This window comes from Agelaius tricolor, unplaced genomic scaffold (genome assembly GCF_023055355.1).
Source record: "Agelaius tricolor isolate 1412-34295 unplaced genomic scaffold, bAgeTri1.0.p SCAF_28, whole genome shotgun sequence".
NCBI classification, from domain to species: domain Eukaryota; kingdom Metazoa; phylum Chordata; class Aves; order Passeriformes; family Icteridae; genus Agelaius; species Agelaius tricolor.
This window is the reverse complement of record NW_027269288.1, coordinates 5,719,454-5,746,918: the sequence shown is the minus strand read 5'-3', so window position 1 is coordinate 5,746,918 and position 27,465 is coordinate 5,719,454. Positions and strand designations below refer to the sequence as shown.

The window sequence follows — 27,465 nt, the reverse complement described above, 5'->3', positions numbered from 1 at the left end:
GGATGAGGAGCGGGCATGCTGTGGATGCAGAGCAGTCACCTCCTCCTGCAAGCCTCAGTGCCATCTCAGAATCAATACCCTGCCAACAACGATGACAATAAGTTTAATTCTTGATGAATGGCAGACATAAAACTGAGCTATTGTGTTGCTGAAAGAAATTGAATTAAGGGTGAGCAGAAGGGACACATCACTTGGCAGTGTGGTTGATAACGCTGCCTGCTTGGCCAGCTGCTACCAGCAGCCTTTTGGTTCCTGACACAGCTCCTGATGGTCCTGGCAGGTCCCTGGGTGCCCAATATTCCCTTAAACCCAACCCATTCCTGTTCCATGGTTCAACTGTTGCTGTACAGGGAAGCAGGTCTCCAGCTCCCTCAACATTCTCCTCAGCATCCCCTTCCCAGCATCCCTGCCAGTATTACCTGAATTAGGGCACACCCTGGCACTGGGTGGCCCCTTCACCCCATCCCCTGGACATGCAGCAAAGAAGTTTGGTCTTCTCAAAGTTTTTTTTGTTTGGGCACCCTTTCCCTTGGGATGGACACTTACTTGTGTCTGATTATTTTTCCCAGCGTGTCTGTGACAGACTCCAGGTTTCCTCTGCATGCACAGGAAGACTTTCTTCATTAGCTGTTAGACTCCAACTCCCGAAGAGCAAATTAGGGGACATGAATATGCAAATTAATGCTTCTAAACTGATAGCAGCATTGCTGCCTCCAAGGGGATCAAAGCTGGGGTGACATTTGGCTTCCAGCTCTTCGCATTCGGGAGCGGGGTTTGACACTTTCTTTAATTGTTTTTTACACTGGAGACAGCTAAAAATAAACTTTCCACAAAGCTGTTCTCCTGCTCACTCTGTTGGGCTTGGGTTGGGGTTTTTTAAATTGTTTTTGCCCTGTGTTGCCCAAGCTGGCAGGGCTGAGACTTTTCTAGTCATGAGGGGCCATCCCAGTGATGCTCTGCCCAGTCCCCATGTGAGACCACAGCAGTGGCACGAGCACGATGGCCATGATGAGATGCTATGGCACTAGGGACAGTCTGGGGACATGCAGGATGGCAGAAACTGCATGGAGTCACAGATGGCTGAATTTGGGCTGCAACTCCCCCAAAGAAGCCATTCCCCACCTCCAAAGGAGCTTTCCAACAACACCTGAGCTTTCCCATCAGCTTTCCATCTCTGCAGCCAACCATGAAGCCCCAGGAAAATGTCCTGTGGCCACCACCAGCACCCAAATGTTGCAAGCTGACAAAAGTGCTGCTGCCTGAGGGTTTGAGAGGCAGAGAGGGCTCCACACCATCACATCCTGCATCCCCACAGGGCATCTCCATCCTGGGGCTCTGCCCAGGTAACTCATCAATAAGTATTTGAAATCAGGGGGAATAATAAGGAATTCCAACAAACTCCCTGCCAGAAGCAGCTGTTGCTCCATGTCCCCCTGCCCTGGGCTGTAAATGCCCTTGGCTGGCTCTCTCCCCACTCTCTGCCAGCTCAGCCCCTGCTTAGAAGTAATTAGGAGATAATTAACATTTGTAGCAAACAGCAGGAAACATCTGGGCCTGATAACATATGAGGAGCCCTTGAGGGTGATTAATGGGGCTGGAGGAAGGAGAGTGGTGGCTGGTGTGTGAGAGCATCATGATGGTGGGGTTGGGACTGGATGGGATGGGATGGGGACACCTCTGGGGGATGCTCCATGGATGGTGATGCCTCCTTCCATCCTCCTCTCAAGCAAAGGTGGGGAAGCAGCACTGTCTGACCAGGAAGTTTCTCAGTCAGGAGCTGATCACTTGGAAGCGACCTGGACTCGGAGGAAGAACAGAGGGCATGTGGTGGAGCTGTAATTTATTTTGTATGACTCCTACTTAATTAAGTACTTCATTTGCATAACTCAGTGTCGTAACTCACTTCTGTCATGATGAAATTCAGCCATGCACAAACAGTCTGCAAAAATAACACACATAATTCAAACTTATGTTTGTTGTTAGAATGAGTTTACATGATGCAATTAAACAGGCCTGACAGGCAGCTCAGAATCCCCTTCCCTTTCTCCTTCCTCTCCCTATCCCCTTTCCCTTCTCATTCCCTTTTCCTTTCCTTTTCCCCTGCCTTATCCCCTTCCCCTTCTCTAAAGAGAGGAATAAACTTTGCATTGATTTCTGGAGAAATATTTGGGATGTTGCTGGGCTTCATTAGCTTCTCTCCAGCAATTCCCTTTCTGACCTTCCTGCTGCAGAGGTCTGCAGTGGAGAGGGAGCCTTGGGCTCCCTTGAGCCACTCACACATTATTTCCCTATAAATCAGCAAAAGGCCAAGCCAAGGGGTCCTCAAGGCCTCCCGTAACCTTATTAAACCTTTCCCTCACTTGTGCCCTGGCCTCTCTGGCCTTTCACCAGCAGTTTGTCTGTTGGATACTGAAGAATCCAAAAATACAGCTGTGCGCAGGCAGAGACGTATATTTAGGGCTGTGCTGACCTTCCACATCTTGCTGCTGTCCTCCCCCATGTGACACCAGGAGAAATATCCCCGGTGACACTCGATGGCCGTGCGCGACTGGCCCGCGAGCGAGCAGCTCCACACGCGCGGGCTCGGCAGCCGGGAGGGCTGAGCTGAGCGCCGTGGGATGCTCAGCAAACCCTGCTGACATTTCCCACTGTGACATTAATAAAGGTGGGCTGGAGCAGGGCAGGGAGCTCCCGAGGCGCTGGGGAGAAGCCAGAACATCCCTGAGGAGGGGGACTCCGAGGTCTGTCCGATCCTGCCCTGCTTGTTCCTTATTCACACCCGTGCCAAAGCGATGCTCAGCGCCACGGCAGCAGCCCCCGGGCTGTCCCACCCACTGCCGTGTGGGTGAGCAGCTCTGCTCCAGCCTGGCATTTCTGGGACACCCGTGTCCACAGAGGTTTGAGCAGTGACTGCCAAAGGACACACGTGGACCTGGCATAGGGAACAGCATCCTCACAGGTAGAGGCTTTTTGGCAGTATTGGAAAGTTTATGAGGTATTTGCAAAGTTCTGATTTGTTAAGCATGAACATGTTGGGTTTGCTGGTCCCTCTGCCTGGTTGGCTGCTTCAGCACTGCTGAGCCTGGAGATTGGGAGGATTTCCAGGCAGCCAAATGCCAGATGCTGGTGGCCCCCAGGACATTTTCCCTCAGCTATACACACCACAGAGAATTCATTTAGCCATAATCCAAGAGGCTCTGGGAAGCAGCAGAATCCATCCCCTCTGGTGAGCATCCCCTGGGATTCCCCAGGGCCACAGAGCTGGGGTAGCTGCTGTCCCAAACTCCCCTGTGAGCAATTTTAGCAAAGAGCAACAAACCTCCCCATGCCCCCTTAGGCTGCCAGACCCACGTGGCCAGGACCATGCACATGAGGTCCTCACAGAGAGAACAATTCCAAGTGTCTATAAATACCTAGGAAGGTAAATGCATTAACCTTATCGTGATCCCAGGGTGTAATTACATACAGCCTGGCTCCCAGGTAAATTAGTACATTAATAATAATTTTGTTCCATAATTACTGTCATTCCTTAGATCTCGCAGCTATTTGCCCATTCACTTACACGTGCAAGGGCATTCCCACCACCATTCCCACTGCTGGAGCAGCCTTGGCCAAACAGCTCCAGGCAGTGCTTGGGAAATCTGTTTGTAGACTCATCGTTTAGATAAAGATGCTACAAACAAACCAGCCTGGTCCTCGTTCAGCTGTGGAGCTGATTCCCACCCGAGGAGAAATTTCTGCTGGCCAAGCTCCTTGGGGAGTCAGGTGGGATCAGCTCCAACATGGGAGGAAAACTCATCCTGGGAACCTGTTCCTGGCATGCCTGGGATGCTTTACTGTGGAGTGGGGCACTGGGACAGGGTCACAAGCACACCAGGACTGAAGCCACCAGGTCTGCCCAGTGGCTGCACATGGCAAAGGCAGTTGCAGAACTGCTGGATGCTCAGAGACTCCCAGGCCCCACAAGGGCAGTCCCCAGGAGGAGCCTCTCCATTGGCTCAAGAAGAGGAAGGAAGGGAGCATCCACTCGGATCTCCATGGAAACCAGGGAGAGGTGGGGAAGACTTTAATTTGAAGTGCTGATTTGGCAGAGGCCCTGGGAGCCATAGGCAGGAGATGAGCTGCATTAAGGAGCAGCAGGGGGGGCCTGTGGCTCTGCAAATGGGTACCAAAAGGGTATCTGATACCATTAGGCTTGAAAAAAGTTGCTGTGAAAGGCAGGGAATCAAATGGGAGCAGTGTAGCAGCAAATGATTTATTTAATTCATTTGGCCCCTTTTCTGTGCACAAATTATCCATAGAGAGAATTTTTCTTTTTTTTTTTTTTTTCCTTCTGAATTTGCTTATTAATTTTCAGCAAGGGGGCAGATGGCTGATGTAGGCAGAGCTCAGAGCATCCTGCTGCCTGCACCCTGGGTGAAAGCAAACCCTGACACCATCCCCACACCACAGGGACTGCAGCTACCAGCACCTCCTGCTCCAGCTCCCTCCACACATACTTTGGAGATAAACAGAAGGCTGCAGCCTCCAAGGCTTTGCTTCCAGGACTTTTCATTTACTGTAATTACTGAATGATGTTTCCCCTGAGATAAGATCTGCGTGACATTTGTGCAGCCAACCCTCCTGCTCACACCCCCCAAACACCTCCACAGCCACAAACATCCAGGTCCTGCAGCAGGGGACAAAGCCAGCACCTCAGGGGGATCCATGGGGCAGCTCCTCCAACTTCCCAGGGATGAGTGCAGGGTTTGGCAAGCCACAGGAAAGCAGGATGAGACCCTCATGCTAATCTGGGCTGGGAGGTGAGGAGCACCTGTCAGTGCCCCTAAAATCAAGTGCTCTCTAAACATGAATTTGGGGTGCAGTCTGATGTACCCTCATGCTGATGAACCAAGTGATTTGCTTTTGCTCCCACAAACCCATTCTCACCACCCAGAAGAATCCCCTGCAGCATCAGCCTTGCAAGAGGGGCTTTCATTGCCTACAGCACCCACACGGTTTATTTAAAAACCTTAATAGTATTTGGAAATTACAGGCAAATGTTCCATGTTGACCTTCACTAAGGTGGCTGCGGTTTCCCACCTCCGTACAGTAAATCAGTGGGTAAATGAACACAGAGACTCAATTCATCATCAAATGTCAAGCCTGAGACAGAAAGACGGGAAATGATTTAAAAGCAACTGGCAGTTTAGAACTGCTGCAAATTTCTCATTATAGAGCTGCGAATTGTTATGAAAAACTAATCTGTGTTTTAAGCTTTGGTCTGCCCAGAGCTACCAAGGCTCCTCTCCTTCCACCCCTCCTTTCAGCTGGGGTGAGTTCCACCTGACACCTCCAAAAGCCTTTGAGCATCACCCCCTTGGATGCCCTACTCTCCATCAGACCCTGCAGGAGCTGAGCTCCATAGGGTGGATTTTCAGGTGTGTTTTGTGAGCACCATCCCCAGGTGAGCATCCTTCCCCGGGGGTTTTTGTCCCCCAGGCCAACTCCTTCGATGTCACCATGACACCCATCACCCTCCTCTCTGTGGGACTAACCAGGGAATGAGGGTGTGCTTTGCAAAATCCTCCACATCCCATCCATTGCAGCTGAACAGGAGCACAGCCACTGCAGCTCAGAGGCTCCTTGTAGCTCCTGCCAGACTCCTTTCTCCAGAGACACTAATAAAATGCATTTCCTCCAGCCAGTGTCTCACTTAGGGAACCTTCGCCTGGGCGTGATTGAGTGCACTTAATACAGTCGCTCTCACTGTAGAAAGGATTCTGAGCCTCCTATTTGACAGCCTTGATCTTAAAGAAATCCATTAAGAGCAGCTTTATCTCTGGGTTTTGTAACCATTAAATCAGGTTTTATCAAGTCGGTGACGCGCTTTCAGAAGACTAGAGGGAGAAACAAGGAATAAACCTCCCAAACTCCCATGCTGGGGCTGCTGGGCTGGATTTGGGTGACATGGAAATAACCAAGAAAGGGTTTGTCTCAGTGGAAAGCCTCCCAGGGTGCTGCTGCCTCACCAGCAGGTTGCAGGAGCCTTTGCTGGATGCTGCCGTGCTGCTTCCATGCGCCTCAATCAGCTTTTGGTTTGGCAGAGGTGCTAAATACTCATTTCAGCTAATAAAGATGCCCGGTAATGTCATATTACAGGGCTGGCGAGCTCCCAGCAAATATTATGGTGAGGCTTTGTTTAATTAGAGCGTTCTCAGGCAGTCGCAATTTCCTCCTCATAATGGGGAAAACAAGCTGGGTTTAAAAGTTTGGGCTGGCGGCAAACCCTGCTGAGGCTTGGGCATCCTGAGAGCCGGTTTCCCAAGGGCCCTCAGCTGCTGCAGGAGCTTCATCCCCAATTCCAATGTTGTTTTTTTTCTTTTTTTTACCTTATTTTCTCATTACTAGTTGCAGATTTTTAGTTGCCCCTCCCTGGCCCGGGTGCTGGGGCCAGGTCTCCCTGCTGTCCTTACTCCTCTGTTGCCATTCCTGCAATGCCTGTGCCAAGGCAGTGACAACGTCTCATTTGCATCTGCTCCAAGAGGGACAACACCCCTGAGAATTACTGAACCCATGGAAAGGGCTTTTCAATCCCTCCCCTCCCTGCACACCTCGGTGATGAGACACAAACCAAGGTTTTTAGGGCAAATTAATTTTGTCATTACTGGAATCCAGTTTCCCTCCTGACATGCATGCAAATGGGAAGAGCACACCAAGCTGCATGCCAGGCACGGGTGCTCGAGTTCATTGTCATTAGCAGGGATGACTTCATTAAGAAGTGGGAACCCAAGAAGCTGCCCCCACACTTGAGTTTGAGACGCAGCAGCAATTCCAAGGGCCATGGCCATAATGCTAAGCAGCTGGGTCACAAGGCATTTGCATTTCCTACGGGGAAAGCTTTATCAGCTTTCCCTAAAGACAGTTCTGTAGATTTTGGGCCACAGACATGTGCTGCAGGGGAGCAGGCAGCACCATTCAAGCACCAGCTCAGCTCAAGTCTCTGTGCTGGCATCCCCTGAATGCTGGCACATCATTCACCATTCGAGCTGCCTGCGCTGCAGGTACAGCACCAGCTCATTCATAAGCCTCAAGAAATATTGTTGTGTGAAAATGTAATAAAAATTATTCAGCTAATCTACTTTAATAACCCAACTTCGGGGCCTCTCTGTGCTGCAGACAGTATAATCATTTCTAAAATATGAGCTGTCATTTCCCATCAGTGCGAGGGAGGCAGAGGAACTCGGCACCCGACTTTATCGGGGCCACTAATTCACCAGCCTCAGGCCTGTGCAGAGTGAGGCAGCATTCCCAGAGCTGGTGGGCTGCCCTACCCTCCCAATCCCAGTTATGGTCCCTGCCCTGACCCCCAGGATGCTGCTCCAGGGGATGGGGGTGATGCAGGGGACCTCCAGGACTCATCTCCACAGGACAGGGATGCTGAGGATTTCCATCTTCTCAGGAAGAAAATGCTGCCACACTCTGACAGTTGTGCACAGCAATTTTTATGCATCAAGGATGAGTAAAAAGTATCAAAAGCACCCGTAAAACTGCCTTAGTGTGTACAAAACTCACCGCTGAATATAAAATATTTTAAAAATATTCTGCAGAATCAAATCTGCAAACTTTTTAAGTTAAAAAAAGATTAAAAGTGCCTAAAATATCATCATGCCTAACAAAAATACAGATCCTGCAGTCACAAAGTGCCGTAACAAACACATCCACTCGTCTCAATTTGTGCAGATGGAGCCGTGTGGCACCACCAGCACTCATGGCAATGCCCGGGGATCCCACTGACAGAGACACCCCCCAGCCTGGCAAGGTGACAGCCGGGGCATGGGGGTCATGAGCACCCTCAGACAGACACAGCCACCCCCAAGGTGGTGTGGGCTGGCACAGGAAGCTGCAGCTTTGCAGTGACAGGGCAGGCGGCCTCACTGGTACAGGACCTTCACGCAGAAGGTCTCCTCGTTCTTGTCCTCATGGTCATTGATGTGAATCAGGATCTCCTCCTCTCCCACAGTCTGGCTGGGGGCGAAGCGCAGGCCGATGGTGTACACCTCCCCTCCAGCCACCTGCAGGACAGAGGGCTGGAGGAGGCAGCAGGACCTGCCCAGGCCCCTTCATGTGCCCACCTTCCCCCAGCCAGGGTGGCCCTCATGGCCGGCACCCACCCAGCATCACCTGGTCTGGCCGGATGAGGGGCCTGACAAGGGGGGAGTGCTGGCAGCAGGACGTACCTCGAAGGAGTCCTCCCTGAACTGCAGCAGGTCAGGGCGGTTGGTGCACAGGAAGTAGAGCCGGGGTGAGGGGTAGGGGTTGGTGTAGGTGATGCGCTTGTTGCAGCCTTTCCCACCTCCCGCAGGCAGAGAGATCTCAAAGGCCTGTGGAGCAAGCAGGGGCCCAGATGGCAGGGTGGGCAGCAGCAACAACAGGCACTCCCCAAAACCCACCACAGAAAATTGCCTCCCACACACTGCCCTCCCCTCCCACACCTCACATCTGCTCTGCCAGCCAGAGGAAAAATCCCACCTTTGATCAAAAGAAGCAACAATTAATTATGAGTGTGAAGGACAAAGGGCTGGGAGAGCAGCAGAGACTAGCCAGCTCCTTCTCATTCCCAGGAAGAGCTGTGGTGCTCAGATAACTAGATGAACTTGATGACCCTGAACAGCCCCTTCCAGCCCCAGCTACTCTGATTCTCTTAACACCTCATAGCACAAGCAGCATGTGGCAGGACAATGGGACATTGGTGTAAATGCCAATCTGAACCTTTCCCAGTACCAAGAGGTTCAGGAAAACATTTTTAGAAGGAACACATTAGCCAGGAAATCTAATTTTCTGTCTTTGAGGCAAGGCCTCTGCCAGCACAGCGCTAATCGAAAGCAGCATGCTGCAGCTCTAATTTCACAACTGGGAATACTTCCGAGCTGCCGCTCCTCAGCGTGGGGCTGCCTCCAAAACAGCCTAAAAGACATTCTACCAGGGGCTTCAGTGAGATTATTCAAGTACCCAAGGGCTAAATGTGTGTTTATGATGGCAAGCGCCAAAAAAAACACAGATGGAAAGAGAGGAAGAAGCAGGAGACAGCCCCAGGTTATGGGCTGAACTGAGACCACTGATCCGGTGCCATCACTACGTTTCGCAGTGGCGAGAGCTGCCATACCTTGGAGATGAGAGGCTGCCTGCAGGACAGGCAGAGCAGCCAGGAGGACACCAGCTGGTGGGACTCCACATCCACCAGGTTGAGGTAGATGAACTTGCTGCCAGCCCGCCGTGGCCTCACACCGATGTACAGGTCCTGAATGCCATTGGCGGGGAGGAGGAAGGCACCGTTCGGATCCATCTGTGGAACAACACCTTCGTGGAGGTACAGCCACCCACCACGGCTGATCACAGCCCTGAAAAGTCCAGCTTGGAGCATCAATTAGACCCAATTGCTCTTAAAAACCTGTACCCCTATTCCATCACTATTGAATGCCATACCTCACAGCCCCAGGAATACTCTGGGACTAATTCATGTCAGGAAGGACAAGAGCCACTTGGGAACACCCAGGGCCTCCCCAGCCCAAGGGTTGCACCACACAGGCTTTGCCTGAGGAGCCTTTGCCTTTCCTCTACAGGACAGCAATGGAGTTTTTCTGCCTTTTATTATTCACATTTCCAATTACGGACGAACGAATTCTAAAGAAATTGAGAGTCTTCAGACAGTCTCATTAACGCAGATAATTTGCCCTCCGGGGTTTCGCGCCAATGATCCTACACATGACAACTCTAATCAAAAGATAATTATCACAAACGCTTTACGGCTCTCAGTTGTTCACAGTTCCACGTGGGTTGCCTTTTGCTTTCTGGAGGGGGTTTCTTTGGGCTAACCCAGGCCAGCCAGCCAGCCCCAGCCCACCACGGGGGTTACCTCCAGCTCCTGGGGGTGGGAGGTGAAGGCCCGCACCCTCCGCGGGGCCGCGGTGCCGCGCAGCAGCAGGGAGAGGCGCGTCAGCTGCCCGGCCGTGCAGGCGACGTCCAGGCGCTGCAGAGAGTGCAGGTAGAACTGCCAGATCTGCACAGGGGCTGCCAGCCAGGCGTCCCTGTGCACAGACAGACGGACAGGGCTCGTCACACACCACGGCAGCCAACGTTCCCCACCCTTTTGGGGTCCTGCTACTTACGTATAAATGGCAACAAAGAATTTTTTGATCTGCGGGCTTGGTCCTCCGGCTACTTTGAGAAAGATGTCCTGTGGCTCGCCAGGCCCCTGCATAGACAACAGAGCATTGTCCCAGCAGTTGACCAGCTAATGAGGACCCCAGGGGTGTCTTCCCATTAATGAGGGAGCTACCACCAACTCCCTTACGAAAGCAGATGCTTTCGGTTCCTCGTTAAACTACGTTATTAAGTTATTATACAGCTTGGCTGAGCTCTCCCAGTATTTTTAATTACAAAAGAGGATACAAATGACTATCACATTCCAGGTCTGTATCTGTAATCAAATTTTGGCAAATTTTCCACAAGTTTTCTAACAAGCCCTAATCCAATTACCATACTAACGCTTTTCCGCAACAGCAATTAGCAACTATCCCTCGTTGCCATTTGCATGGACATGCCCAAGTTTATTTTTCCCTTCCACCTCTTCCTGCTGTTGAGCCAGCCCAGGAGAGCCTCCTGCTTCAGGAGAGAGTGGGATGGTGCAGGGCTGGGCATGGAGCTGCCCCTCTACTCTAGTATCCTTCAGCAGGGACAGGCTTTGCTGTGCACCCCAAGGACACATCGTCCCCCCACCCGCTGCAAACGGCTGTGGATACCCCGAGCAGCAGAAAGCCCAACAAAAGGCTGCTTTTCCCCAGCATCTGAATCATCTGGTACTTGCTCAAAAGAACAAGCAAGTACAGGCTGCTGCATGATGCGATAAGGGGCAATGCTCAGCCTCCCCCGCCAAAACAACACAGCTCCTTTTAATTGGGAATGAAAAGCAATTCCAGCTTCGTTGCTGCCACTGTGTCATTGCCACGTGCTGGTACACAGGAATGCTCTGTGGTTGCACCCACATCAGCAGCTCTCTGCCAACCCAAACAATCTGCAGGAGGAGGACACGAGGAACAGCAATGCCCAAGTGTAGCATACCAAGGATTTGGTTTCACAAATGATGTCGGGGTCGCTGCAGCGAACGAACATCTCAGGCTGCCCTCCTGGCACCCCCACTGGCGTGCCTGTGGACAAGGGACCAAGAAAATCACCTTCAGCTTCTCCTCTACCTGTGCCTTTCCCCTGTGCCCCACACAGCTTCACACAGAACCCCTCAAGCTTGACTACCAGCAAACTACATGGGTGTGCAGATGTAGGGAATTCAGGTTGAAGTTAACAGAGCAAGACGGATGGAGAGCAAGCGAGGAGCCCAGGGCTCTGAAGGCATGAGGAGCCAGCAATGTGCTCTCTGGATGCCGCTGTGCCTCCAGAAAGGCTCCATGAACTATGGATGATGGCTAACAAGGAAGAGCCCAAGCCCTGCCAGGCATGCCACAGACTCACCAGGGAGGGTGTGCCAGGGAGGCAGCCGAATGGTTTTCTTCAGGAAGGTGAGCTCTGGATGGTAGAAGCGAAAGGTCTGGTCCACCACATGGGGCTGGGGCTCCACCTTCACCCGCAGGAGTGCAATGGGCTTCCCCCTGCTCACCTGGAAGGAGACCTGTCCCGGGGACCAGCAGGAGAGGGCTGGGGTTTTCCAGTGATTCTGCTCCTCCCATGCAGCCCCTCAAGCAGTGTTTCACATGGCTTCCTAACCTGGATGAGCTTTGTCTGCTTGGCCTCACTCTTCCCAAAGGAATGAGCTTTGGCATTGGCACCAGTGCCCAGCCCAGCCGGCCCCTGTGGGGTGAAACAATGAGTTCTTTCAGGGTGGGTGCAGCATCACTGTGGCTGCTGCTGCTCCCCATGGCGGTTCCAGCCTGCTCTGCAATGGTAACCACAGCCAAGGGGAACACTTCGTAACAGGAACAGCTGAAAACAGCTCAGAACAGCCTACCTGTGCTGCAACCACAGCGGGGTCTGCAGAGAAGGTCTGGTATTTGAAGGGGATGTGGACAGTCTCACTGGGGCGCAGGTAGACCTGAGGCTTGAGGTCCTCACGGAGATGGAACATATCCTCTTCCACCGGTGTAACACTCTTGGTCAGCTCCTTGAAGTGGCGCCACTCCCTCGGGTCCAGGATGACACTGGGGCAGTGAGCAGCAGAGGTGCTGGTGAGGACTGGCAGGGAGCTGGCACTACCCTGGCACCTCCCCACAGGCACACGGGGGAGCCCCCACCTGAGCTCAGGGTGGTCGACCTCGATGGTCACGGTGTGCTGGACGCCATAGGGGTTCTTCAGGGCAAACTCAAAGAACTCAGCTGTGCCCAGCACAGCGTGGACAGTGCGGGTGGCTGTGATGGCCTGGCTGAGCATCTGGTAGATGCTCTCTCCCTTGATGTGATCCCGGTAGGAGTTGATGACCTGCAGGTCCCAGGCACGCTGCTTTGGCCAGCCCTGCGCCCAGAGGGAAGGAACCATAAGCACAGAGACACCACAGGGGTCTGGCCCCACGCCCTGCTGCCACCAGCACCCTCGTGCAGCCACACCAGTGCCACGTGGTGCAGCCAGTGGGTGGACATGGCCTCACTGAGGGTGACCAGGGGGCTAGGCTCACTTCTGGCCGGCGACTGCGCAGCGCAGCCTCCAGCTCATTGTCCACATCCACCAGCCTTCGTGCCCACACCGTCCTCCTGCCTGTGGAAAGAGAGCACCATGGCACCAAGGAAGGACCCCCCAGATAGTGCAGCCCCCAAGAGCTCTGCAATACTGCAGGGCTGGAAAGAGGAGCACCAGAGGGGCAGCTGACCCACAGCTGGCACTGCAGCAGCAGAGACACTGCCCACCTCAACCCACAGGGGGACAGACCAGGCCCCAGCAGGACTCACCACCAGGAGTGTTCAGGGAGTACCCCCTGCCACCTGGGGTGGTGACAGTGCTGTCTGGTGCAGTGACAATGCACGAATGGGATGGCAGCTGCCCTGGGATCTCCTCACATGGGTGACCTGCCACAAGCAGAGACAGGAGTGAGTGGAAACCATCCCATTTTCTTTGTTATAAAATCTACTGCAAATTTTTACCTCCCTGCAGCTCTGTTCAGCCAATTTACACAACACAAGCAGGAGAGAATATCTGGAAACCAATGATGCCCTAAGAGCCCCACATGCTCCCCAGGGCCTGTTCTGTCACACAGTCACCTGCCCAAGGATGGAGCAGCACTGAGAGCACACACCATCCTGAGCCCCTAACCAGCTCTTGCTTTCATTTCTGAGCTCTGCCTCCCCCTGCATGGCCACGTGCTGCTGCATCTCCCCACTCCCACAAGGCTGTGCCAAGTGGAGCCACACAAAGCTCTAAACCCACCAGGCATTTGCCCAGCCTACACATCCCGTCCCCATCCTTCAGGAAAGGGCACCAAGCTTTGCCATCCTGTTTCTAACAGTATTTTCTTTTTTTAAAAAAAAAGAGAATGGGAAAAACAACAGTCAAAGGGTGGCTGCTGTCCTGGCACAGCAGCTCTTTGTCAGGGTGCAAGTTAAACCACTCCCTGGGTTGTGGATCTCAGATTCTCCTTCCCAGGAGCTTATCGGCCCTTTGCAGGCAAAGTATGGAAATGACGATTTAAGATATCTTATATGGAGCTAATCTCTCCTCTGAAGATAAGATTTTAAAACCTGGAGTCACTGCACATTTATAGGACAGAATTAAATACGTAAAATAAAAGCAGCCAGCAGGTTCTGGGAAGGATGATGTCTCTGGGTCTCACTCAGGTACATGCTGTGTGCCCCACCCCAGCCTTTGAGGGCCGCATGAGCAGGGGGTTCTCACCAATGTTGGCCAGGCAGAGGTGGAGGTGGCCCCTCACAGCCACACGGACCCCGAGGGGCCGCAGGGCGCCGTGCCTCAGAGCCTCCCGGCCCATCACCGTCCCGTCCGGCTCGTACTCAGTCGCGGCCACCTCCAGCTCGTGGTACGTCCTGACAGCCAGCTGGCCCTGGCGCAGCAGGGGCTGGGCACAAAGCAAGGACAGACAAAGTGCAACGAGTCACTGGGGACTCTGGTCCAGAGGGGTCAAGGGGTCTGGGTGTCGCCCTGTTCTTCTAAAGTTCTTCTAAGCCTTCTGATGTTTACGTTTCTGTAATGGAGTTTCTCACGCCAATAATGGTTGTTTTGCATTCCTTTCTGGAGGAGGAGAGAACTGATGGACTGTTGGTTTGACCAGTGTGGTTGGAGAGGTGGCAATTTCCCCCTCCAATCCATGGTCACTTTTGGAATTCTATAAATATCGAGGTCCAGAAATGAATGTGCCTTTTTTGCCTTGGACATCTCAGCGTGTGAGTGTCGTTCATTTTGTGTTGTATTGCAACATCTGGGTATGAATGGCACTGGATGTCCTGGTTCTGCAGGGCTTAGTGCTAGAATACTGCCAGAGTTCCGGGGAAGGGCAAAGAAAGTTAGTGCTTTGTCATCACTTTGGAGGAAAAGATAACAAATCCTGTGATTAGGGGCTTGTCAAGCTGACACCAGATTCAGTTACACAGAGGGGCTGACAGCATCTCCATTACTGAAGACACAACAGCATCTCAACACAGGGCCAAAGGGAGAGCTGGGCTCTTCCCTAAGCACTCTATACAGGCAGGGGACTCTTCAGAATTACCAGCCACAGGAAAAGACCTTCAATCTAACCAATACCTCCAGTTTAATGGCAGCAGACCCAAAATGGAGCAGGGAGTCTCCATCCCAGACGTCAATCTGGAGGCTGTGCTCAGCCAGGTACCGCAGAAACCAGCGCTGCTCCCCAGGCCTCAGGAAAGCTGGATCCACCATGTACTTCAGCTGCAAGCCTGGTGGTCCTGCAAGACACCACACCATCACAGACATGGCACTTGGCTTGGTGGGAAGCCTCAATGTGCAGCACCTAACACAACTGACCACTGTGTACTCCTTCAAACGCTGGATGTACTGAATGTTTTTCATGACGTGCAAACCAGCAGAGGTTTGCTATTAACACCAGCCCATCCCTAGGGCCAGAGGCAAGCCCTCATCCACCCAACAGAATGGGTCACACATGGATGCTCAAACCAGAGCTTACTGGTTAGGGTCCCATCCTCGTTGACACGGACAAGGAGCTGAGCTGGCACAGCCAGGCCCCCATCCATGCTGACCAGCTGCAGCCGGGGCGTGGTGACCGGTGGGAAACGGTAGAACTGGAAGGTGAGGAAGACGGTCCTTGGCCACAGCCCCTCCACGCCGCCCTGGGCATCTCTTGAGGAGAGAGAGAGGGGTTTGGGTTACTTGTGGCACAGCACTGCCACTCTGTCATGAGCTACTCATGCATTTGGCACATGCCAAGAGGCAGAAGAACAAGAGAAGATTGGCAGCACCACAAGTATTTGGACTTTTCTGAAGACAGCGGCCATACGGTTTGCCTTAACTTCCCAAAAAGCTTTGTAATTCCAGCTGTCTCCTGCCATATGCTGTGATGGAGGCGCCCAGCAAAGACAACGTGCTACCTTCCCACAGCACACTGCCAGCCATGAAAAAACAGAAGTGGGCCCTTATCCAGCCAAAGCCACCCCTTGGGTGCCAATTTTCCCAACTCCATTTGCATTTCTGGAGAAACCCTGCATTAATGAGCTCTGACATCAGATTGTGGCTTATGGATCCAATTTAAAAAAACTGGATTATGACTTAAAAGTGCCCAGGGAGGACAAAAGCAGGTTAAAAGAAGAGACATCTCCTGCCCAAGCAGGGAAGAGGGTTAGGGGAATTTGGAAAGGACTCTGTCCAGGAAGCCTTTGGGATCTACCCACACAAGACCATGAGCTGCCATCCCACCTTCCAAAAGCCAGGAACTGCAGGACTATTTCATTGCCTTGCAGAGGGTCAGCTTCCTCCAGCCGCAGGTTGGAACTGCCCAGCTCCACTGGCTCTGAGATTTCCACTGGCTCCTGGTTGCAGTCCAGGATGTCTGGGAAGCCGGCAGCGTGCAGGCGTGCCAGAGCACCACGAGACAGGGACACGTGGGAACTGATGGAGAAACAGGGCTGAGCTCCACAAATAGGGCCACAGGGACCCTGGCAGGGCAGGTGATGGGGCCACAGGAGCCTGGGGAGGGGCAGCTGAGCATCACCTGCATGCCTGCAGCCCCACAGCAGCCATGGGCAGCTGCAGCGGGGTGAAGGGCAGCGCCTGCAGCTGGTCACTGGCACAGGGCTCTGTGTCTGGCGAGCCCAGGTCGGCCTCCAGGTGGGTGATGCCCCCATCCTGCTGCAGGGTCTGGCCTGTGCTCCGTGGTGAGGCCACGAGCTGGGACACTGACAGCTGGTGAGAGAATGGCAAGCGTGAGCAGCCACAGCCCCAAGGCAGCCCCCTGAGGCAGCCCTGGAGGCAAGCTGAGCCAGCAGCCCCTCTGTGCTAGAGGAGCTCAGCCACCACGTGCCCCAGTGTTGTCATTCCACCAAGAAGTGTTACAACTTGGCCACACAAGGGTTTGCACCTCCGCTGTCATTTCCCTGCTGCTCGCTCTCTGGCAAGAGGAGGGATGAGCATAAGCAGCAGGAAGATCAAACTGCTTAATGCAGCCTTATGAGGCATTTCATTTCATCAAAAATATTTGCGTGCATTGACTCCTGCATCAAGATATAAAACAGCATAAAGAGGGCTCTCAGTATTCACAGCTCTCCTTAAATCTTGGGAGCTCTGCACGAACAAGCCATGTGTCTCTGTCAGCACGTACTGGGGACAGCAGCACCCAGCAAATCTGGGCTGTCAAAAACCAGAGCTGCCCTCACTCCTGCAGCATGAAAAGAGCACAGGGAATCTCTCCCAGCACATCACAGGCAGGAGCTGCTTTGCTGCCTGGAAAAGGTGGAGTCGAGGACACTTGGTGCCTCTTGGCTGCATCAGACAGGAAAACAGGCACGGGATGGGTCCAGAAGCACACCCTACACGTGGGCCACCCCCTGGGGAATGCTGCTGCTCACCACCCACACCCACTGGTGCATGTGGCACTTACCCCTGGTCCCCGTGGAGAGACTGGCACTCGCCGTGGGGCTGGCACTCCTGTGGAGAGGGACAGGAGAGATGCTGTAGAGGAGCCAAAACCCTCAGGCCCCATAACTGCAGCTGCACCACTGCCACCAAACTGCCCTGTCCTCCCACCAGCCCTTTTCAATTTTAGGTGCGAAGGCAGCACAGTGAAGCAGTTTACCATCACCCAAACACTTCTTTTGACTTATTTCCCAATAAGACTGCTGCTTGGGGGTTAACACAGCACATCTCCAGATCCATCCGTTATTTTGCCGTGAATCAGGCTAACTGTGCCACAAACAACAGCTCCCCCATCCCCTGACAGCGCCGCGGTGCCTCACGGCCACGCGGTGCTGCCTAAGTGGGATGCTTAATGAGACGTGAAAGTTTTAGGATACTTAAGGTTTTCATCGTTTCTCTGTTATTTTTTGTCACTCCCTCCAACTGCTGGAGCATTTGTGCCCCGAAACGGTGGCAGCTTTATCGTGTTTATATTCGGCTGCTCTCTGGAGCCAGCACAGCTGAGCTCGCTGAGCCGTGGAGCTGCGGGTCCTTCGCAGCAGAGCAGGGGCACAGATGTTCCATCTCTGCATCCACGTGATGCTTAGACCTTAATTTGCTTTCCCCCACCACATATATCCCAGCAATTCCATGCTGGCTGCTGTGTAAAGGAAATCACCCCGTTTCCCTCATGCCTAAAATATTGTTTCCTTCCAGTCAGGATGGCTTTGGCTGGTGTTGAGAAGAGGATGGACAGATACAGCAGCAACACCAGCATCTGAGCTGACAGATGAAGCTCTTGGCCTCCCCTGGGCCAGGCAGCAGCACGTTTCTCAACAGAGCTCTACAAAAAGTTAACCCAATAGACTCTTCAGTACCTTGCAACACAGGCTAGGGGGGCACAGCTCTGGGACCACCGCTGCATTTGCAAGCCCTCCTTTGTGCCATAAGCCCCCTGTAGCTGGGAAATGCCAGGGAGTTTGTCCCTGAAAATCACCTTGATGGGGATCTTCCCTCACCAGGGACACAGCCCACAGCCCAGCACATTCCCCCAAGCTGGAGCACTCCAGACCCCCACCAGGTTGGAAGCTCAGTGTCAGCACTTGCTCCCCTCCCCTCTCCCCTCACCACACCACAACTCCATCAGCATTCCAGCCACCTACAGCTGAAAGACACCAGGAAAAACTTTTCAAGCAGCACCACGAAGGTACCAGTCATGATGCAGCCTGTGATTCAGGGAAATGAGCCCCACATACCCTGACATCACGAGACCCCTTCATCTGCCACTAAAGCTTTCCTCACCAAAACCCCTCCCAGCAGCAATCCTGGCTCCTCACCAGCAGAAACATAGGATTTGTCACAGCAAAGCCAAGGTGCCACTGCCATCTTGTGGTTCCACAGCACTGGAACCAGCATGGAACAGCAACCCACCGTAATGGGCATTGCCTGGCCCGTGGGCTGACACTAAATGGCTCATCAGAGAGCTGGGGAGATATGACACACACTGAAACACTGCCTGGTGTCTGAAGCATCACCCTGAGACACATCTGGGACCCCAGCAGGAGCAGCGCTGCAAAGAAAGGGCAGTTTGCTTCCCACCAATCACAAAAGGGGGATGAGAGAGAAACAAGTCAAAGGATTTTTAGGAGCACAGTGTCTGGACACAACGTCATGGCCAAACTCCAGCCCACAGCATTTTTCCTTCCATCTCCAATAGAGCAGAGGGGTGGTGGAACCCCAAAAAAACAGCCCCCCAAACTATAGACAGATGCACCTGTGCACATGCACAGATGCTGCTTGCTCCTCCCCAGCCAGGCACCAACACATCCTGCACACATCAACCCAACCCAGGCTGCTGTCACACTCCCTCAGTGGTGGCACAACCAGATTGCTTTTCCCCAGCCTATGACTGACATCTCTCTTGTTCCCATGTCTGGAGAGACTCTGAGTCCAGAGAGAGGAGCAGCAGTACCTGCAGTGAGAACGTGCTGCTGGTGTGGCCACTGCACCCAGAATGGGAGCAGGCTGGGGCAGCACTGGCAATTCCTGGGGATTTTGCACATGGCTCAGCAATACTATCACATGAGAATTTTGCAAGTTAAAAAGTAAGAGCTGAATTCAACTTGACAAAAATCTTGCTTCACTCCAGTAATTCATAACTAGCTTGCTGAAACTCACTGAAGTCTTGTTTTCTCTCCCGAGCAGACACCAGTGCCACACTCTATATTTTAAATGTCAGCGATCTGGAAAACACTCACTCAGCGATGGCGTAGGAGGCTCCTTCGACTCGTCCCTGTCTTTACATAGGATCTCCGCAGCAGTTACAAGATGTTCTTCCGAATCAGTGGAAACATGGAATTGGACAGTCCCAGACTCCACGTGCTTCCCCTGAAGTTGGCAACAAAAATGCTTTCAGACAGTGTGGTACACGCAGCCTTCCTCGTGCCTCTGACAGCAGCGGCTCCCTCGCCCTGACACCAAGCAAAGCTGCCAGGGGCCAGCACACCCTTACCTGCCGGGAGCTCGGGGGGGTCCGGTAGACCAAGGTTTGGCAGGGGCCACGGCGGGCACCACCACGCAAGGGCAGGATCACATCTGTGTCACCAGCGCCCGGGACGGGGCTCCAGACAGCCCAGCGCACCGAGCGCATGTCGGCCGCCTCGCTGCGGGCACTGCCGGACAGGGCCTGGGGTGGGGGAGCACAGTGAGCACCAGGCAGCCCCAGCTCAGTGCCAGGCAGCCCCAGCTCACTGCCAGAGCCCAGGAATGGGTGCTGCCAGACAGGCACTGCCTCTCATGCCCCACCGCGCCTCCTCACACCTGGCTCTGGCACCACAGAAGCCAGTGCTCTTCATCCCGTTCTGGAGACATTTCATTTTCCAGGACCTTATGCCTCGGTAACCCCTCCCTCAAGCAGCTGCATGAAGGGATATATGTTGGACCCCCATCCCTGGCAGAGGGGAAAAGTTTCCACTTACCCAGCACATCCACAGCCTCCCTCAAACCGAAGGAGGGGAACAGAATCAAGAGAGGGCTCTGCCAGCACCCACCCTCCCCCTCAGAGCTAATTATGGCACTGAGGACAAGGACAAGGTGATCAGCTTTGCAAGCAGCTTTGGGATTAACCACTCTGCCCCAGGGCTGCACCACAGGGACTGGCTCCACTGCTGCCCCAGACAGCACTCCACACAGAGCCAAACAGATCTGCCTCTGGAACCCCAAATCTCCACGGGATCTTGGACTTCAGCTTTCCAACAGAGCTGGACCCAACAACTTCCAACAGCACAGCTCAGTGTCTCCCTTCTCTGTACAACTCCCTCTGGTCTGGCACAGGTATCCTGCTTTGCAAATGCCCATTTCCCCTACTTTGGTTCTGGACAGCTTAACAGAGGCATTTGCCACATTTTCAATGAACATCTTAGCGGGACGATTAAAGTCTCTAACACTTGGCAATCGATTCAACCAGCCAGGAGCTGATGGCTCCAACAACACAAGGTCTCTGGAGGGGATACACAGTACTCATTGAGCTGGGTTTAACCTGCAGAAAGGTTAAACTAAGATATGAGTAAACGATCAGTAAGTAGGTGAGAGTGTATTGACTGCAGAGACCACCCTCAGAGATGTCTCCTGCCTTTACAGCTTGAGAACATCAGGCTGAAGCACCCAGAAAAGCCTCATCATTCAGGGCAAAAACAAAAAAAAAAAGGAGTGGGAAAGGGTTAACCTCTTTTCAGCATAAATGCCAAATTCTAAAGAAAAGCCTTTTTGATATTACAAAAAAGCTGAAATTTTCCAAATTAGCTTGCCAGAGCACTATGAGAATACTGCAGGGTACATTCCTCCATCTACATATAAACAGTGGAGAAATGCAATCACATGTTATTAAAATAATTCCCCAAGCCGTGCAGGTTGTTGTGTGCAGTGCTGTGGAAGGCACCCACACACTTTGCAGGGCCCTGCATTACACAGCACAGCCATGCAACAAGGACTTGGAGAAGCAGGATGGTGAAACGAGCAGAGGAAGGAATTCCTCAGCAGGGCTCACTCCTCCAGAATGGATCCCTGCTCTTTCACAGGCACAGAGAGACACATGCTCAGCCCTACCTTGCCACCAGCTCTCCCTGTGCTGCAGAAGACATATTCCAGCTGGAAGCAGACCCTGAATGCCGGGTGAGGGACCATTTCACTCAGCTGGATGCGGCTCCTCAGCACCAGGGCTTGACCTGCATCCCTGTGCGGGATGGAGAAGCGGCTGTGAGAGCCACCCAAGGCAGGAGGGAAGCAGCAGCAGCAGAGGAGGAGCTCCCCGTTACCTGGCTCCAGAGCTGGGCACCCCCTGGCAGCGACCTGGTGACAATTGTGCCCCTGGCACCAGCACAGCGACCTGCGGAGCCTGGACAAAGCGCAGCCCATTGTGGACGCCGACGTGCAGCCGCCGCTCCCGAACCACCACCTCCTCACCATCCGGGGCAGTGTTAGCCTGTGACAGGAATGTTTTCCACCTTGGGCAGCACTCTCTGTGCTGACCACAACCAGAAGAATACAGGCAACCCTTCAGAAACTCAAAAAACAGGGCCTATTCCCCCAGCAGGTGATAGATATTAAAATCTTTTGTCTTTATGGCAGAGTTGGTGCCAATCTGGCAAGAAAGGACCTGGCCAGTGGCTGTCACTCCAAAGGGATGGACTTGATACATGCTGCATCTCATCTCTGCATTTCCCACAGCAAAGCAAAGCCAAATTCTGCTTAGGAGTGTCTGGATGTTCAAAACAAAGCCCACACAGAGCACACACATACTAATCCAATAGGGAAACAAGCTAAAGGCTTCCACAGCAAAAGAAAAAATTGGAGACTCCAAGAGACACAAATGCATGAATATCACTTACCTGACACTTTTCACCCCACCCATAATTCCAGACACTAGAATTACTGCTCTACACTGTGCCTTCCCCTGCCCCAATCACACTGGCAGTACCTAGAATGATGGAATCACAGAATGGTTGGGATTGGAAGGGACCTTAAGCATTATCTTGTTCCACCCCCTACCATGGGACATCTACTAGAGCAGGTTGCTCCAAGCTCCATCCAACCTGGCTTTGGACACTTCCAGGGATGGGGCAGCCACAGTTTCTCTGGGCAACCTGTGCCAGGGTTTCACCACCTTCACAGCACTCTACTTACCTGAAGTAAGCGATCACTGTTCAGTAAATCCAGCAGTTCCTCCTCAAACTCCTCCAGGGAAGGGTACAACTGGACGAAAAGCCGCTCCAGGTAGCAGGTGACCGTCTTCATCAGCCGGGGCTTCTGCAAGCAGTCACCTGAAAGACAAGGTGGTGGCCACAGGTTTCCCAAGCAAACAGAAAGCCACCACTGCTGTGCTGGGGTGCCCTGCAGTGGCTCTGCCCACTCAGCTTCTGAGTACGGGCCTGAACACCTGCAGGGACTCAGCTGCTTTCAAGACCTTGCTCAGCTTCAGTACCAACAGTTAATACCCCAAAGCCATCAGCAGTAGGTTTTCCAGGCAGGAAGCTGAAGAATAATTCAGAACTCTGAGGAATTTTTTACCCTCTGAATCTTCAGCTCACGTATTTTAATTGCAGAAGCTCGAAGGGACACGTGCCATAAGGAGAGATTAACAAAAGCCAAGTGGGCAAGAGCTCATGCTCCCAAACCTGCCAGGCCCCAGCGATGCTGCTGAACCCACCTCCGAGGAGTTTAAACAAGCTGCAAAAGCTCTTTTTAAGATTCTGCTGAACGACTGTAATTAAACCAACCATCACTTATCCCTAGCAGCTTCCCAGGAGCAAAGCAATTAACGGACAGGGAACTGACTGAGCCATTTTGACAGACTCCAGACTGAGCTCTGAGCATGAGGGCTGTGGCCCCCCGCAGGGGGAATGCTCTTGACAAGGGGACACATTGCAGAGAAACCACTGTGCTGCCACAAACCCCATCCCAGTGGCCTCCTGCCCTGCCCACAGCCTCACAGGGACCCACTGCCTTAAAGCAGGAGCAGCACTGGCAGAGGGAAAGGGAATAGGAATGGGAAAGGACTCTTACCTGTGTCTCCGCGTGCCGGCAGCAAGCCAGGAACAGTCTGCAGCCCAGATATCAGCAGGTTTTCAGGAAGTAGGTGAAATATTGCCTCCAGGGGCTGGTGGGACTTCAGGCCATACTGCAGGTGGCTCTTCTCCATCACTGTCATGTATTTGTTCTCTGAAAAAAACATCCCAAAATGACCAAAACTGGGGAGACAGCCCCACAGACCCAATGTTGACTGAATCATTAACTGTGAGTACACGTGCTAGGAGCAAAGGAAACCCTGTGTTTGCACAGCCAGGCCATTCCCAGCTGACAGTAAGGCACATCCACTGAGCAGTACCAAGGCACAGACCATGCCTCACATCAAGCAGACACATACAACACACATTTGGGTAAGAGAAGCCACCAAGAAGGGCTGAGATGCCACGTCTGGCTGCTGCTTACTTTCTACAGGGTCCTGGAAGCGTGGGTGCAGCAGGGCACGTGGTGTCCCATGGTACAGCTTCAGCCTGAAAGCAAGGAGCACATGTGCAGCAGTCAGTAAATCCACCCTGAAGCCCATCTCCATCTTCCATTACATCTCCATCTTCCACAAAGCCCCTACTCAGCAGCAAAACCCACCCAACCCACTCTGGAAAAGCCTTTTAGAGAAGGGACAGGCATTCCTTCCAAACCCACTGCTTCACCAGAGTGAAGAATTCCAGGTTTCTAAATGCTGGCTCTGTTTCTGCAGCCCCAGAACCACCCTTCCCCTCCCCAACCAAAGCAGCCATGCACATTGCCACCTCAATTCTCAGTGTGACCTACGCTCTGTCCTCAGTGGCCGGGTCTGTCACCTCTGATCCGCCGTGGAAGAGGGGGATGATCCCAAAGCCACAGGAAAGGTGCTGAGAGCCCCCATCCCCTTTCCCAGCTCTCATTACCACTTCCACGACAGCAGCGATGCCAGGGTGGTTCAAGGAGGTGTGGAAATAAACAACCTGGGACAGGAAAGGAGAAAGATGGGCTGTTTCAGAGCTGGCAGTGGCAGATGCAGGCAGAGCAATGCCTGTTGTGCTGGGACACTCAGTGGCACAACCAGAACATCTATTAAAGCTTCCAGACAGAAGCTAATGGCAAATCACTCCTGACACTGCTAGGAAATCTCAGCCCTTAAGTCTCAAGCATCATCTTTCTTTTTTTTTTTTTTAACTTTTTTTGTTGCCAACACCCGTTTTCCAGAGCAACTCGCAGGCTGCAGACCCCAAATGAATAGGGCTTTGATGCATCCCAAACCCACAGCATTAGAGCAGGAAAAAGGAGTTGGAAACCTTCCTGAAACAGGGAGGGACATGGGAGTAGCCTGGACCTAAGGGCAGGAGGGAACAGGACACAGGTCACCTCCCCAGGACAGAATTTAATGCTAGGTTCATCTTTCTATTAAAAACTCATTACCTCAGTGTTTCAGGGAAAATGTTTACTGCAATATGGGCTGTCAGGAAGGAATAACAGAGAGAGACATTCCCACATCAACCCTGGGACATAAATCGTTATTCCATTAGCCTTTACTGTGAGGTGCTGGATTAATGGCCCGACTGCTGTGCCTGCAGAGCAAGGCTCACCCTGCAAAGGCACAGGGAGCCCTGACAGGGAATGCCCTGTGCCACTGAGCTCGAGGGGCCCTCCTGACTGCACACAGCAGTTTCTGTCACTGCGTTCCTCTCCCCTAGACCCTGAGGACTAAACCCACCACACAAGCAGACTCTGATCCTGTCCTCACACCTTCCTGCTCTGGTGAGGCTGGCAAGCATGCAGGCAGCATGCACAGGCAGAGGAGCAGTGACTTTCCTCCTCACCCCACCTGTCACAAATCAATCCCAGCTCCACCTGAACTGTTCCTAACAATGAGCTGCTGGCTTTCCCACAGTTGGAAGATCCCACCCCACATGCAGATCACCCCTCCTCTGTCAGACCCTGCAGTCAATGCAGTTCAGTCACCATAGAGAGGCTGCAACACAGTCCCCCAACACCCCAAAATTCCTGCCAACTGCTCCCAACTACATGGCAAACACCCAGGAAGCCTGCAGACGCTGGGAATGTATTTGGAAAGGCAGCTCCTCCCAGCATTCAGCTCTCTCTGCAGCACTCTCTGCCCTAGTTTTAATCCATCCCTCTTCAAAACAGGCCAGGGTGGGACGGTACTGAAACACTTGGGAGGGAAACGCACACATCAAAGCCCCTCAATGTCACTGCTGATGTAAAGGAAGGAAGAGGACAGGGCCCAGCTGTTCTTCGCTTCACCTGCAGCACTGAGGAGGTGGAAACAGAGCTATGAATTGGAAAACATGGCTCATGCTATCTGTGAGGCAGTGGGATCTCTCCCCATCGAGGGACACGCTGCTTTGCTGGTATCAGCAGCAGATGGAAGCTTTGGGAGAACTTAGCTCCCAGATCAGGAGAGAGAAGCGCTGTGCAGGAGGGTGGGCAGCTGCTCCTTCCCTTCCTTCCCATTTGTGGGGAAACACTGCTCTCTGCTGCCAGCTCTGAACACGGCAGGTGGCACTCGGTGGCACATCACTGCTCCCACGGTGGCACCAGCCTCAGAGGAAACCCAGCACCGCAGTTTCTCAATAAACCATACGTAAAGCTTAATAAACGGGCAGTGTCTGGGATGCACCCTGGGCAAAAGGGATGGAAAAGGGTTTGGTTCTGTGCTTTCCCCACCTCGTTGAAGGTCGCCCTGGCCGAGCGTGGCAGGGCAGGGCTGGCAGCTCTCCAGCTGCTCCTCCACGTCCTCCCAAAGAAGTGGTGGTAGGTGGCATCGAAAAGGGAGAGGCGCAGCTGGTACTCGGTTCCCTGCAAGGCACAAAGCACCAGCTTTGGGGACAGGCCAGTTCTGTGTCCCCAAAGCTCAGAACACGCTTTGGTAAGAGATATGATTCCCGTTTTCTAAGGGATGCCCAAATCAGGCACACGGCCACAGACAGCTTCATGCATTGCTGCAAAACCTGCCTCCAAGCCAGAGGTGGACAGAGCAAAGGAAAAGTGGGAAAATTGAGCATTAAGCATAGAATAAAGAGGCAATTGATGTTAAAGTGATATCCAGAAAATTTAATTTAAATATACCTACCTATGCTAACAAAAAACTAAATGAAAAATTAATTAAATGCTAACTCAGATTTACAGGTATTGAAAGAACGTAGTGCTTCCAGGAGGTCTCCAGTTAGTTCCCCCCAAAACCACCTTGCTTTAAAAGCCACTGTTGGGAGCTCAGGCCCACAAACACGGACAGGAATGCTGAAAGGGGCTCAGAAAAAAAATGGAGAGTGACTTTGTACAAACACAGAAAGTGACAGAATAAGGAGGAGGGGGGGCTAAACTAAAAGAGGAGCAATTTAGGCTTGATCTTAGGGAGAAATTCTTCCTTGATAGGGTGATGAGGCACTGGCACAGGTCATCTAGAGAAGCTGCAGCTGCTCCATCCCTGGAAGTGTTCAAAGCCAGTAGGTTGGAAAGGGCAAGCTGGTCTAGTGGAAGGCAGGAGGGTGGAAGGAGATGATCTGTAAGGTCCCTTCCAACCCAAACTATTCCATGAAAGTGAGACTCAGCAGAAACAACGGGTGCAGCAAGACATTGCCGGGGTCCCCTCGCGGGGCCGATCGCCCCTACCTGGGAGAGGGCAGCGCCGTGCAGGTGCTTGAGGACGCAGCGGAAGGCGGCGGAGCGGGGCGGGGGCCGGGCCCGGCCCCGCTGCGGGTGCGGCGGCAGCGGCAGGTGCTGCCGGAACACCCGCTCCCACTCGCCCATCGCCTCCCGGGGGTCGCCGCTACCTCCCGGCGCCAGCTAGGGCGGGCGCGGGGCTGGAGCACCGGGGGACACGCACCCTGCGGGAACACAGCCACACGGACCGACCACACGTGGGTGGGGACAGCCGCTGCCCACGCCCGCCCCGCATGGGGATGCACACGGGTACAGCCGGGGCAGGGCCGGCCCGTGGCCGCCCACGCACCACTGGGATCCCGGTGGAAGGGAGCGGGATTGGGACTGGAACCAGCCCCGTCCCTTAGCGCCCGCACCCCCCCCCCCCCCCGCTCACTCACCGCGCCCCGACGCCATCTTCCTGGGCCCAACCAACCGCGCGCCGGCCCGAGGGGAGGGATGGACGCTCTGCCGCCGCTCGCTGCCTCGCCGCCCACCTCTCGCACCCCATCGCCGGTGGAAAGCGCAGACAGTCAGCGGTGAGACGATGTCGGAGCGATCCTGCACCGGTGCGGGATGCGGCAGCAGGACGGAACAGACGGCGGAAGCGGCGGCCTCCCCCTTTCAGAGCGGGTGGTCGCGCCCGGCTCAGCATCGGGTTACTAGGGCGA

General features: G+C 53.4%; 1 protein-coding gene across 2 annotated transcripts; it reads right to left on the bottom strand.

Annotated features, from left to right (window-relative positions):
- Positions 1-7,462: 7,462 nt before the first annotated feature.
- NPHP4 (nephrocystin 4) lies at positions 7,463-27,461 on the bottom strand. Of its 2 annotated transcripts, XM_071449096.1 has the most exons (29): positions 27,196-27,461; positions 26,765-26,979; positions 25,820-25,951; positions 23,924-24,096; positions 23,561-23,625; positions 23,135-23,290; positions 22,256-22,392; positions 21,388-21,554; positions 21,179-21,305; positions 19,587-19,760; positions 19,333-19,462; positions 17,061-17,107; positions 16,176-16,366; positions 15,881-16,072; positions 15,135-15,307; positions 14,735-14,895; positions 13,871-14,051; positions 12,931-13,047; positions 12,660-12,739; positions 12,282-12,499; positions 11,999-12,188; positions 11,758-11,841; positions 11,506-11,662; positions 11,101-11,186; positions 10,149-10,234; positions 9,896-10,067; positions 9,146-9,325; positions 8,220-8,363; positions 7,463-8,054 (listed from the first exon to the last, which is right to left on the bottom strand). In XM_071449096.1, exons 2-29 carry the CDS (start codon positions 26,900-26,902, stop codon positions 7,914-7,916), a joined length of 3,999 nt encoding a protein of 1,332 aa, XP_071305197.1. In that variant the 5' UTR covers positions 26,903-26,979; positions 27,196-27,461; the 3' UTR covers positions 7,463-7,913. The 2 variants fall into 2 exon arrangements, with proteins under 2 accessions (XP_071305197.1, XP_071305196.1); XM_071449095.1 differs by lacking the exon at positions 27,196-27,461 and having other exon boundaries at positions 26,765-27,145.
- Between the last annotated feature and the right edge of the window lie 4 nt (positions 27,462-27,465).